A 12,856-nucleotide genomic window follows, 5' to 3' on the forward strand; every position below is an offset into this window, starting at 1 on the left:
ATCCAACGGTTAGATCTTCAGATATTCCCGATGCACTAAAGACACAAAATGCAGTTTCGAAGGAGACCATGAGTCGTGACCGTGTCCAAGCCACATTTCCCCACGGTACAAGCACCGCGGCCGCGGCCAGACAACGTTCACCTCCCAAGACGACTTAATTAAAGCCCAAGTTTATCCCAGCATTATATTTGAAGCCCTAAGTGTGCAAGACAACTCCAGAAGCTATAAATACCTCTATTAGGTCATTCTAAACGGCAGTTCTTGAAGAGGGAGAGAGATTTGTGTGTGTGCCTCATTCTTTCAAAAAACCATAGAAGGAGCCGCCGAGGAGAGGATCATCGCACCTCCATCTGTATCTCCGTTTTTCATTCTTCTTCCTTGTTGTAATTAATTTCCAGCGATTTTTATTACTCTATGATGTCTACATACGATATGTCTTAGTAATTTTTCAGTTGGGTTTAAAGGGATTTTTCAAAGAAAATTTTGTGTATCTATACCATGAATCGCTAGATTTAGGATTTTCTCTGTGCTCTTTCTTTACCTTTATGCTTAATGCTTGATTTTCTGCTGCCCACTTAGAGTTCAATCTCGATAACTGGTGTTGCGAAAGTTTTCATTAGCTGCTGACCCAAGGTGAAACAAGCAATTATGCCATAGGAGGGGAACCTTACCTATGGGTGAGTTGTGAATGTAGATGAGTCTTGTTCTAACTATTGTGTACAATTGTGGCTAGGGCCAAAGTCGAAAGCTACTGGTCAGAATCATGATTGACAGTTGGTTAGTACTATGAGAGTAGGTTAGTCATCCTACCGTGATTGAGTTCTAGAACATCTGTAGTCGATTGCCTTTATCATTTATTTCCGTCATAGGTTTAGTCCATGAATCCCTGCGAATACCCTTAGCCCAGCGTCCGTTTATAATTGCTTACACCTTTTATTTTTATTTGCTTTTTACTTGATTTGCTTTTTAGTTTCGATTTAGTAACACCCAAAACCAAAACCCAATTTTTTAAGTTCTAGTCTGATTTAAGCATTAGCGTGAATTCATACTGAAGCAACTAAGTCTCTGTGGATTGATATCCTAAGTACTACAACGCACATCTGTGCACTTGCAGACAATTAGAGGTTATAAATATAGAACTTGAAGCTTAGTAAACATACCCCCGTTTTCCATTGCATCAATGATCCTCAATTAGAAGAAAAGTAACATATGTACTATTTATATTTGTTATAGGCGGCTTCTTCATCTCAAATGCTGGTGACCAATCTCAAATATTTTTTTAATTCACATATTAAATAAGTTTCCAATTTTCTAGATTGGTATAACACTAATTTCAGTAAACCTATACTCATTTTACAGTTCATTTTGCGTGAATCTTAATTTTTTCGTACAATCATAGAGGTTACATTTTACTGATATTCATGGAGATCCAAGCTGGCCGTGAAATCTTCCATCAACTCTTATTTCATTTTAACTCATGAACTCAACTATCTCTGTTACAATTCCCCTATATTTAGGGATAATCTTGAACCCTTTAATATGTATGCAAGATTTTAAGTATTTTACTGAGGTTATGGTTATTATCTTTATTTATGAACATTGTTAATCTACTTTGACATCTTTTTAAAATAAATACCATAGCTTACCTATTTCACATTTATGTTGTTATTATAATGATTTCCATATGGTTTTGTGTTGTTATATACTTATAATATAGCATACTATTTTTGACCAATAAATTCTGCTAAATAGAGTATAAACATTCATCACAATGATCATTAAAGTTTTGTATATATTATGATATACCTATTGTTACCATGAAGCAGAGTACAATTATATCAGTCAATATATTATTTGGAAATGTACATTGTAATTTACCATATCAGATACTTATCATATAATGATCGAATATACTCATTTATTTTGAATTTCTTAACAATATCTTCTAAACCCTAAATTTTAGTGGCCTTGAATGTTTTCAATATATATAATACAATTAAGTATTTTCACTTCAGAGCACAAAATGGATGCATTTAATTACATTGAAGGCGTGAATCCCAGTTTGACTGAATGGTGCATCTGTGTTAAATTGTTGAGAAAGTTGACTGAATATATACTACATTAAGGCGTAACATTAGAATTGCTTATTGCTGATGCAAATGTACTATTAAATTTTTTTGAAAATTATAACTAACTAAACTATTTCAACTTTTTTTTAACATATATAAACTATACTCATTATTTCATTTGCAAAGGATCATACAATTAATACGTACTTGAGTAAGTAGATAATTTCAGGATTTATTCGAACATCTGCTAACCAAAAGTTCATGATTTGAGATTGAATATTTTGTTGTGAAGAGTTTATTCACAAATGATAGCAGAGGGTCTGGAACTTTTGTTTTAATTCAATTTATAATATTCAAATCCATAAAGGTTAGTTATTTTCTGTTATTTTCTTCCATTTTCAATTTACTAATCATTGACAATAAGGAATTTTTATACACTTTATTGCAGTAACAAGGACAACAATTAATGGGTTACGATGCCCTCTTGTCATTTAGTTTTAAAATAGGATTCATGCATACGAATTTAGTGTGTCAATTTTATGACTCTTTTTTCCAGATATCTTTGTAATCCAATTCTCAATTTTCAAATTTGCATAGAATATTCGATTGCCTAGTTACCGATGGCTAACCAGAAATATGTCACGTATTGTTCTCATTTTCTGTATTTTTAATTTTTCTATGGTTATTTCCCCAGAATCTGTCAATTACAAAAACATTTCTGTAGGTGGAAAATAATACAAAACATTTGGTCAATTACTACATATTTTGCAGATTGGTGCGATCATACTATAAACCAATATGAGCCCGTCATAAACATAAATAATAACTTTCAATATACTTAACACTGGCCACGTACATTCTTTCCTTATATATAAAAACGTTCAAGCCCTAAGATATTAAAATAGCGGACAATATAAGGTTTTACTTTTACAAAAACTGTTTGCTTTTGTGGTCAATAATTCGTCAAAGTTTGAATAGCTATCGAGTAAGACTAAACTCATAAAGGTAGTATCATCCAAATATGAAATAAACTACTATTTCAATCAAAACTTGCATTGTTTCTATATTTTCGTGCTCAAAGAACTTGTTCTAGCAGTTGAGTATAAACACATTTATTTGGGTAGCAAGCTTTTGAAATCTAAGAAGCTTAACTTGTATCAGAATTCGCCCACACTATTGCAAGAGTCACAAGAGAAGCATACACTGAAGTTGGCAGCTTCTGCACTACTTTTCCAACTCCGGGGACACCTTCAGTGGCCTTCTTTGTCGCAATAGCCACAGTCGGAGCCACAATCAACGATATGATCAAACCCTGACTCACCACTGCGAATGTGTCAGCCGTAAGCAGCTCAACAAACTTCACGAACTCCTCCCGATCAATTTCTCCATCCAAGTTAATATCGCAGTCCTATTACAAGAACATCAAACAAACAATATGAGCACTTAGAATAAAAATATTTTCCTAAACACTTAGGATTCTACCTATCCTCTGCATTTCAAGTCAGAGTGGGTCACCCGGCACCATTGATGTCTTACCCGAGTAACCAAATTCTTGGGGAAGGATAACTACATGTGGGATGTCAGCTTATTACTCGGAGCAACATTTTTAAAATTAACTAGATTCTTACGACTCGTTCGCTCATGATATGTTATGTTATTTTGATATATTTAATGTATTGAAATAAAATTTGAAACCAGAACTTCATTACATTGATATAATTATAAGAGATAAGAAACTTGTTCGCAAAAATTTTTTAAAAAATTTAATCTCAATAGAGGATGAACAGCAAATTTTATTTGTATTTTTGTTTTATGTTTTTATATTGTATGAAAATATATTTATGGTATAACAGGTCTGATTCAAAATTAATGATTTTAGCTATCCAAATTTTATGATCCATTTTGTAAACTTTTTTATAATTTGATATTATATGACAACACAACCAATATATGTATTCATGGGTATTAAAATGGGATAACCCGCATTTAACATGTCTCCAATCAACATACTATTTTAGATGTTGACGAACAACCTGTAAAAAAACGCCATTATAAAACTATAATCTTAACTCGCCTATTCTAATTTAATTTAAAATTTAAATATTTATTAATTTCAACAATTTAATTTTTATATTCATTGATGATAATAAAAAATAATAATAACATATTTGTTTAATATTGTTTGGCAACATATTTAATATAGTTTGGCAACAGCTTTAATTTATCTTTTAAAAAAATAAGAGATGTTTGGAAATTGATTCCAAAAGTATAGATTACTATATCCTACTCGTTTTATGCATTATCCAGCCGTTTTTTTAGAGTGTATGCTTTCTAAATGAACCACAAAATATATTTGTTTGGGTTTTGCCTTTCGATTTTGTGAAAGAAATTGATAAATTAAAGTGTGAATTTTTTTGACATTTTGAACAAAAAAATTGAGAATTTGTTTTAATTTTTCTGTTCGGTATAAATTCGGTCATTCCCACATAGATGAATTGCATACTTGCATATAGCGTCTATGACTTTTTTATTGGTACAGCCTTTCTAGACCAAATTAAGATTCATATTAAACTTATGGTCTAATACAACTTAAGCATATAGTACCGGATTTCTTATCCATTCGGATTCAGGAGATCCGACATGATAGGCCACATGTTCCCGGATTCTTTGTATCTGACAGTGCAGGCCAAACAGTCATGGATAAGGAGGTCGTAAAATTAGTGGTAAGGAGAAGAAGATATCACTTTCTCTATGTCCTAGACCTAAGCTGGGAATTCGAAAGAGTCAAAATATAAGGAAGTGTGGCCTGCATAGGTACCCAGATAGTAGAGTCATCCATCTAAGTGATAACACCGTATGACCACTTTTATGGATCATTTTGAAATATTTTTTTTATGTTTTTATTGCTTTCAAGTACTTTTATTACGTTTTTCTAGTATTTGTAGTTCCAAAACTCTTTTCAAGAAACTTAAAGAAAATCTTAACAAAATGGATAGAAGACCAGATTTTTAGCTTAGAGTCAAACCATCAGAAGCTCACCCCCGATTGAAAGCCTTCTCACTGTCTGATCCAGCTCAAATTTGGAGATCTCAAAGATGGAAGTATCAGCTTTCCAGCACACTTTACATCTTGGCAATCCAATGGTTCAATCGAAAGATACGCGAAGAGCAAGATGTCCCGTAAACTAGCCGGCAAGCATTTCCACCCGCGGCTTACAACCATTTCACCACGGTCAGAGGCTTCCCGATCGCGGCCAGCCAACTCTGAACTCGAAGGCCCATTTCTGAAGCCCAAAATTATTCCCTCATTTGGAGAAACCCTAAGTGACGCCCATAGATGTCTTGAGCACTATAAATACATGTTTTAGGAACCCTAATTCGTATCACCTCATATGTTCTTATTGTTTTACAATACTTTTTAAGTTTTAGCTTTTAGGGAGAGAGAGATTTGTCTCTTGAACCCTTGTTCTTCTTTTTTTAATTTTGATTATTGCTCTACTTTTTAATACTATGTTTTTGATTTCGTTCATCATATATGAGTAGTTTTATTGTTGGGTCAAGTGAGATTTTTGATGGGGATATATATGTTCGATGAGGATTCCATGAGCTATTGAAGCCGAATCTTAGAACTTTTTCTTCTGAATTTACTTTTATTGTATGAGAGTATCGTAATGAACTACAATCTAATCCAGATGCTTGGTGACACGAAAATGTTCATCCGGTGTCAGATCTAGTTTGGGAGAGCAAAACAAACATATGAGTGGAAACCTACCCAAGGGTGATTTGTGAATGCTGACGAGTCTTAAACATAATGCATCTTTTCTCTTCCAGGGCCAGAGTGGAAACTTACTGGTCAGGATTGAGAGAGATAGTTGTCTATGATCACGACAGTGGCGTATTCATACGTTCGTGACTCTAGTTCGAAAAGTTTAAGCTAAGATCTTATCAAATTTACTCTTTAGCAATGTTTTGAATCGTTCATACCCCAGATAAAACTTCTCTGAAACCCAGCGCCTTCTTTTCTAGAGATTTACACCGATTTTCTTTCAAGCTTTAGTTCATCATTTTCATTCTCTTAATTGATTTTCATTTAAGCAATTAGGTTTAGCCGTTTTTCTCGTTTTTAGTCAATTTCGTTAAGTTTAGTTATTAGGTCATTTTAATTTCCGTATTTTCTCGTTAAGATTAGTTTTAACGTTTTAAAGACACCACAAAAACCCTTACAAAAATCGCCTGGTTCTATACTTCCTTACTTTATATTCTTTCGAAGGCTTTTGCAGGAAAGATCCTCATTCCCTGTGGATTCGATCCCTAAGTACTACAATCGATCAGCTGTGCACTTGCGGCTATTGATTTCATTTAGGATAAAACTTGACAACCCTCACACAACAGACACATCACTAAGCAATCCCAGCAGCCCTGTCCCAATATCGAGGGAACCGGGCAAGGTATGAGTAAATCTATAAGTGGAAAACACTATTCAAAATTTTCTCCATTCGATAATAGGAATATGCACTAGTCTAATTTGATTGCTCATACCCTTACAAACCGACGAGATTAGCATTTAATGCATCTTTCTTACATGTGTCAGGCGACATTGACATTTCGCAGTAATTAGAGGGAAAAGCAGAGGTTCAGCAAGAGCTATACCGCATCTGAACCATCGACCCGACCCATACATGATATATCATGGTTTTTATGGTTTTTGTCCATGATATATGTCTTATTTATAGAGTCTTTTTAGTGTTTTTCGAGTCTTTTGGAGTCTTTACAGGTCCTAGGTACGTTTGGACCTTAATTGGAGATTTTGGAGCATTTTGGAGCTAAATGGATCGATTTTCGTGAAGGATGATTTCAGCTGTGCACGAGTGTCGCTCGACACTACCATCGGTGTCGCTCGACACCGAAGACCACAAAAGGAAAAACGCGATTTTATCCAATTTCTGAAGAATCTGTGAAGCCCTGAAGTCTTTAGTATTTACAAAAAGGCCCAAAACGTGTTTTTAGATTTAAGAAGGGTTTCTGCCTCCTTCATCGAGACCTTTTATATTTTTAGACTTTCAGAGAGAAAACTTTGGTCATCTTTACTTTTGAGAGCTTTTGGGGAGACAAGTCTGAACTCTGTTTGTTTTGAGAGAAGATTTCGAACCCCTGTTATTTATTCAGTGATTTCTTATTTGCAATCTATTCATTCATGTCTGTTGCTTTAATATTCATATCTGAGTAGTTAGCTTGTTAGGTTTAGGGTTCTCATAAGGAATTTCATTGAATGTTGGATTGATTTGCTAGTTAGGGTTCATAATCTGATTAGTTCTTCACCATAGGTTGTTCTTAAAGCTAATTCTGGACTGGCCACCTAGAACTTAGATCTTAGGTTAATTGATTGACACGAAAGTGTAATTGAATAACTGGAAAGAACCTATGGTGAGCAAAGTAGCTATCCGCAAAGAAATTTGGTTTAGATACGTTATGAACATATCAAACCTGCACTTAAGGCTAGTTTATATCTTTAGGATTTGCAAAGAAATTTGGGATTCTAGGATTTAGACTTAGAGAATTCTCGCAACGAAAGTTGGTTAATTATAATTTCGTGATTTGAGTTCAAGAACCGCGCTTAACCTGAATCTTGACTAGTTGTTTTATCTGCATTCTCTGATTTCCTGAGAAAAACCCTAAGCCTAATTCTTTTCCATCGAGTTTACAACCGTTTTGATTTCATTGCTGCTTTTAATTTCATTGTTTTTGCTTAGCGTAATTCGAGTCTAATTGGTTTATTGAGTGAATCTCTCGTCTCTGTGGTTCGACCCCTGCAATACTGCAACTGCACATATGTGCTCTTGCAGAGTAGCTCTAGGAATTAAACTTTGAGCAGATCAAGTTTTGGCGCCGTTATCGGGGACTTGATTTTCGCCATTAGACTTTAATTCTTGAGTTTCGACTAATTTTTTCTTAGTGTCGAGCGACACCAGCACTGGTGTCGCGCGACACCCATCGTTTTTCTTAATTTTATTTTTTTACTTTATTACTTACATTGTTCTTTCTCTTTGTCTCAGAAACCAGCAGAGATGGAGAACGCATTGGCATTGGTTCGTGATGATGCTGGAGTCTGGAGAGACCAAGATGGTCATGTGTGTAATGAGAGAGGCCAGCGACTTGATGGAGAGGGTAACACTATCAGGACGCTGGGTGACTACAACAGACCTGAGCAATTCTATGCAAATCGGTCTGCGATTCGCGCTCCTGCATTTCAGAGGAATGACTTTGAGCTGAAGCCTGTGTATTACACTCTTGTGGGACAGCATCCTTTTCATGGTCACTCTCATGAGCACCCTATGGATCACATCGAGAGGTTTGAGGACTTGGTCACCAGCATCAAATACAATGGAGTGTCTAATGATTTCCTCCTCTGCAAGCTGATTCCTTATTCTCTTGCTGGAGAAGCAGCTAACTGGTTGAAGCAGTTGGAGCCAGGATCACTCACTACTTGGGAGGAGACCAGGAATTCCTTCCTGCACAACTTCTTTGATGATGCTAGGTCTGAGGAATTGAGAACAAAAATTTCGACATTCTCTCAAGAACCAACTGAAGCGTTCAAGGCTTTTTGGGTGCGATTCAAATCGTATCAGAGAGATTATCCACATCATGGTTTCAGTGATGTTCAGCTTCTGGGTATTTTCTTCAAAGGTGTTGATTGGAGGTATCAGATGGCGCTTGATGCTGCAAGTAATGGGAATTTCAACACCAGATATCCTGAAGATGCTGTTGTGCTTATTGAGAACTTGGCATCTAGCAATAGTACAAAGAATGCAGACTATCAGCGAAGGAAGCAGGCTGGAAACATGGATGGATCGCAGATTGCTGAGGTGAAGGCTAAGCTGGACTCTGTGCACAGTCTTCTTGTGGGTAAGAAATCTGTCAGATTCGAACCTGATGAAGAAGCTGAGCAAGAGGATGTTAACTTCATCAATGGAGCTGGATTTCAGGGCCAGAGATTTAGTACTCAGTCAGGGAACATGAATTACAATGGAAATAATCAGAGGAGTACCTTCACAGGTAATCAGAACTCTTCTGGTTATAACTCCAATCCTCAGTACCAGACATCCTACTCCAACAACAGGTTTTCAAGGAATTATGGTTCTCCTCCTCCTCAAACTCCTGATAATGAGATGAAATCTATGCTGGAACAGATCTTGGAAGGTCAGCAAAAGATTACTGTGGATTTCAATGGGAAGATTGATGCTCTGTATCTAGATTTCAATGGAAAATTCGAAGCTCTGAACACTCATGTCAAAAAGCTGGACATTCAAGTTGCTCAAACTGCTGAGGCTGTAAAAAGGCATGAAGGATTTCTTCCTGGGAAGACTGACACCAACCCAAGACATTACTGCAGTGCCATCACGTTGAGAAGTGGTAAAAAGCTTACTCATGAGCTTAAAAAGGGTGTTTGTGAGGATGAAATCGTGGAACTGGAGGAATCTGCTGAAGATTTTAAAACTGCAGAGCCGGTGTCGAGCGACACCACCACTAGTGTCACGCGACACCAAGTCGAAGATACGAAGAAGGCACTAGCAGTGTCGAGCGACACCACCACTAGTGTCGAGCGACACCAGCCGCCAACTGAATCAGATATCACTAAGAAGCCAAAGCCAGTTGAGGAAAAGGTTTACAAACCTAAGATTCCATACCCAAGGAGTCCTAAGAACTCTAAGCAGGAGCTAGACGATGCCAGATGCAAGGCTTTGATGGAGAAGCTTGTGATTGAGATTCTTTTGGTTGATGCTGTGAAGATTGCTCCTACTCTCAAACACTATGTGAAGAAGATGGTGACTAATAATCTGAGTCATGAGGAAGGAGTGATGATGATTTCTAAACAGGTCAGTACTATGATTCAGAATAAGATGCCAGAGAAGCTTTCGGACACAGAAAGCTTTGTTTTGGACTGCTCTATCTTCTCAGAGAGGTTCAAGAGATCGCTGTGTGATCTTGGTTCGAGAGTCAACCTCATGCCATACTCTGTAGCTGTTAACCTTGGGATGACTGGCTTCAAGCCAACTAAGATCTCTTTGATCCTAGCAGATCGATCTAAAAGAATCCCAAAAGGTGTCTTGGAGGATGTTCCGATTATAGTTGGTGAATGCATAATTCCTACAGATTTCGTGGTTCTGGAATATGGAGAGGAACCCAAAGATCCTCTTATCCTGGGAAGATCGTTTTTAGCTACAGCTGGAGCGGTAATTGATGTCAAGCATGGTAACCTTGATCTCCACCTGGGAGATACCATCATGACTTTCAAGATGGAGAAGCTGAAGGATTCAACCATAGATGGTCAGACATTCCAAGTCAGTGCAATACCTGAAGTGATAGTTGGAGATCCGAACGTGTTTGATGCTGAAAAGGTGAGAGATCAACCTGAGTTGACGAAAAAGTCTACAGAACCAGTGACTGCTGTTGATCAGGAAGCTCACAACATCAGGTTCCATTCATCTCCACCAAAGCAAAGGTCAAGGTCACCCAAACACAGATCTCACCCTGGTGCTATTCCTGCATTCCTTGGACGACCTCATGCGCACAACGCTTACACACCACCATGGATGAGACGGCTTTCACAGAGGCATTCTTTGCCACTGTCTGATCCACCAGATGCATAGTCCATCCATCAAGTCAAGCTAATGACTTAAAAAAAGCGTTTGGTGGGAGGCAACCCACTGGTAAGTCTGCACATAAGTCTTTTTGTTTCTTTTGATTTTTGTTTTATGTTTTTGTGTTTTAGGTGTAACAGATACGAAGTGCTTGGTGTCGAGCGACACCACCATCAGTGTCGGTCGACACCAGTCAAAAAAAAAAAAAAAAAAAAAAATTAGGAAATCAGGAAACCGGAGTCAAACCAGAAATTCGGATTGGTCTGCTGCTTGTTTAATTATTGACTTATCGATGGTATCGAAAAGCTTGTTTCTTAGATGTATTTTTTGCACATATTGCCCATGACATACAATTTCTTTTAGACACATCAAGGACATGGATTTCGAGTTTTGCCAAATTTGACGTGATAACTGTATGCATATCATAAATTTAGCAAAAATTCAATTGAAATTTTGTTTTTAAAGAAACATTGATAAAAACTTTTAAATACGCATATATAATTTAAACATATATTTAAAGTAATATAGAAAGCAAAGTCGACCATAGTTTTGAGGAGGAGATATAACCTTCTACTCCACAAATATAAAATCAAATAGAAGGTTTAACCTTTCACTCCATACATATAACCTGAGAAAACATAGTCTGCCATATAATCATACGATCGAAAAAACTTAACCTATCATAACGATCGATTCGAGGAAGCATAATCTATCATCCCGAAATAATATATAAATTTTTGAATAAATTGAACAAAATTTTAAATAATATTATCGATATATTATTATAGTATATGTCGAGAGTGATGTGAGTGGAGAGAAGATTTTTTTTTCTTATTATTGTTGTGTGTTAAACTGTAAAACGCAACACATATTTATACTAGAGAGGGCTACTAGGTAAGTCAATGTCGATAACTCTCTTTCTTATCTAAGTAACTATTAAAATATTAGAATGGATAGTCAACCATTTTTAACACTATTAACATTTTAAACACAAGTGTGAAAGCAAATTTGGGCGTTTGCTTATTGACAGTCTCTAGAAATTACCGTCATCATGCTTTTGACTAAATCCTTTAAAGGCGGATCGAAATGAGGACCCGGCAATCCCTTGTTTATGTCACTGAGAAAACATCCCAACAAGTGAAAAGAAAGTAAACAAGCTGCAAAGATTAGATATTTAATTCTGAATCTACAAACTCCTAAAAGAATCGAAGATCTTACTTGTAAACGAGAAGCACAGCGATGTATAGCTCTTCAAAAGTAAAATTGGCTTTTCCGGTTTGAAGCTTAAACCGATCAAAAACCCGATCACATATCGCCTGTACCTGCTTCTGCCTCCACTGCTTACCTGTAATTAACAATCGAGATTCTATAATTTACATAAGAACCAATTTCATTATGTATGAACAATTTCTTCACCATCAAACCGATTTGTTTTACTTTGGGTGTTAACTACTTATTGTGTGGACTTTATAACTGAAATCAATTTAAAACGGAAAGAGAGATAATTAACCTCGGAGCTTGTCGAAAACTTGTCCCATGGCGATGAACTTCTTCTTCTCTGATTGCCGAAAAATGATGTTACACAAAAGGCTAATCTGATTTGTTTATTTATTTTTCTTACGTTTTTTAATCTGTGGATCTGAGTGGATGCGTGATCCCTCTATTTCTTCAACAGACCGAAGGTTTTTTGTCCTACTACTAAGTTTATGAATTTGGGCCCATACGTTTTTAAACACATCTGAAATCAAACTAGGCTGTGAATACGTAGATTTTTTGTTTCGGCTTTAGGTTTAGTAAATTATCTCAAAGTAATCAATTTTCAATAACCTGCAGAGAAATTAATCATCATTTTAGCGAAATTAAGTAAGTAACAAAAAGTGTATTAGTTGAAGGATTTTACTTTCCTCTTTTTTTTGTCGACTTCTGGATTTTAATTATTCTTACGGTAAATTAATAAATAAACAAAAATACTATAATGGAATCCGTGCCAAGCGCGGACTTGCGATGTATGCAAAACTGATTATAAAATTTGTAGAGGCGATCACTGATAAGTAGAAGATTTGTAAATTATATATAATCTTTCAGATGATATGTTTTAATATTCTCTTGTTTAAACAATACTAACTATCATGAATCATTTATTAATTTT

The 12,856-nt window shown here is 35.9% G+C and overlaps 1 protein-coding gene across 1 annotated transcript; it reads right to left on the bottom strand.

Moving 5' to 3' along the window:
* Nucleotides 1-3,075: 3,075 nt before the first annotated feature.
* On the bottom strand, nt 3,076-12,405 carry LOC18021255. The gene is made up of 4 exons (XM_006404389.2): nt 12,218-12,405; nt 11,926-12,052; nt 11,752-11,824; nt 3,076-3,477 (listed from the first exon to the last, which is right to left on the bottom strand). Exons 1-4 carry the CDS (start codon nt 12,243-12,245, stop codon nt 3,217-3,219), a joined length of 489 nt encoding a protein of 162 aa, XP_006404452.2. The 5' UTR covers nt 12,246-12,405; the 3' UTR covers nt 3,076-3,216.
* Between the last annotated feature and the right edge of the window lie 451 nt (nt 12,406-12,856).

This window comes from Eutrema salsugineum, unplaced genomic scaffold (assembly GCF_000478725.1).
Source record: "Eutrema salsugineum unplaced genomic scaffold, Eutsalg1_0 scaffold_16, whole genome shotgun sequence".
Taxonomy (NCBI): Eukaryota; Viridiplantae; Streptophyta; class Magnoliopsida; order Brassicales; family Brassicaceae; genus Eutrema; species Eutrema salsugineum.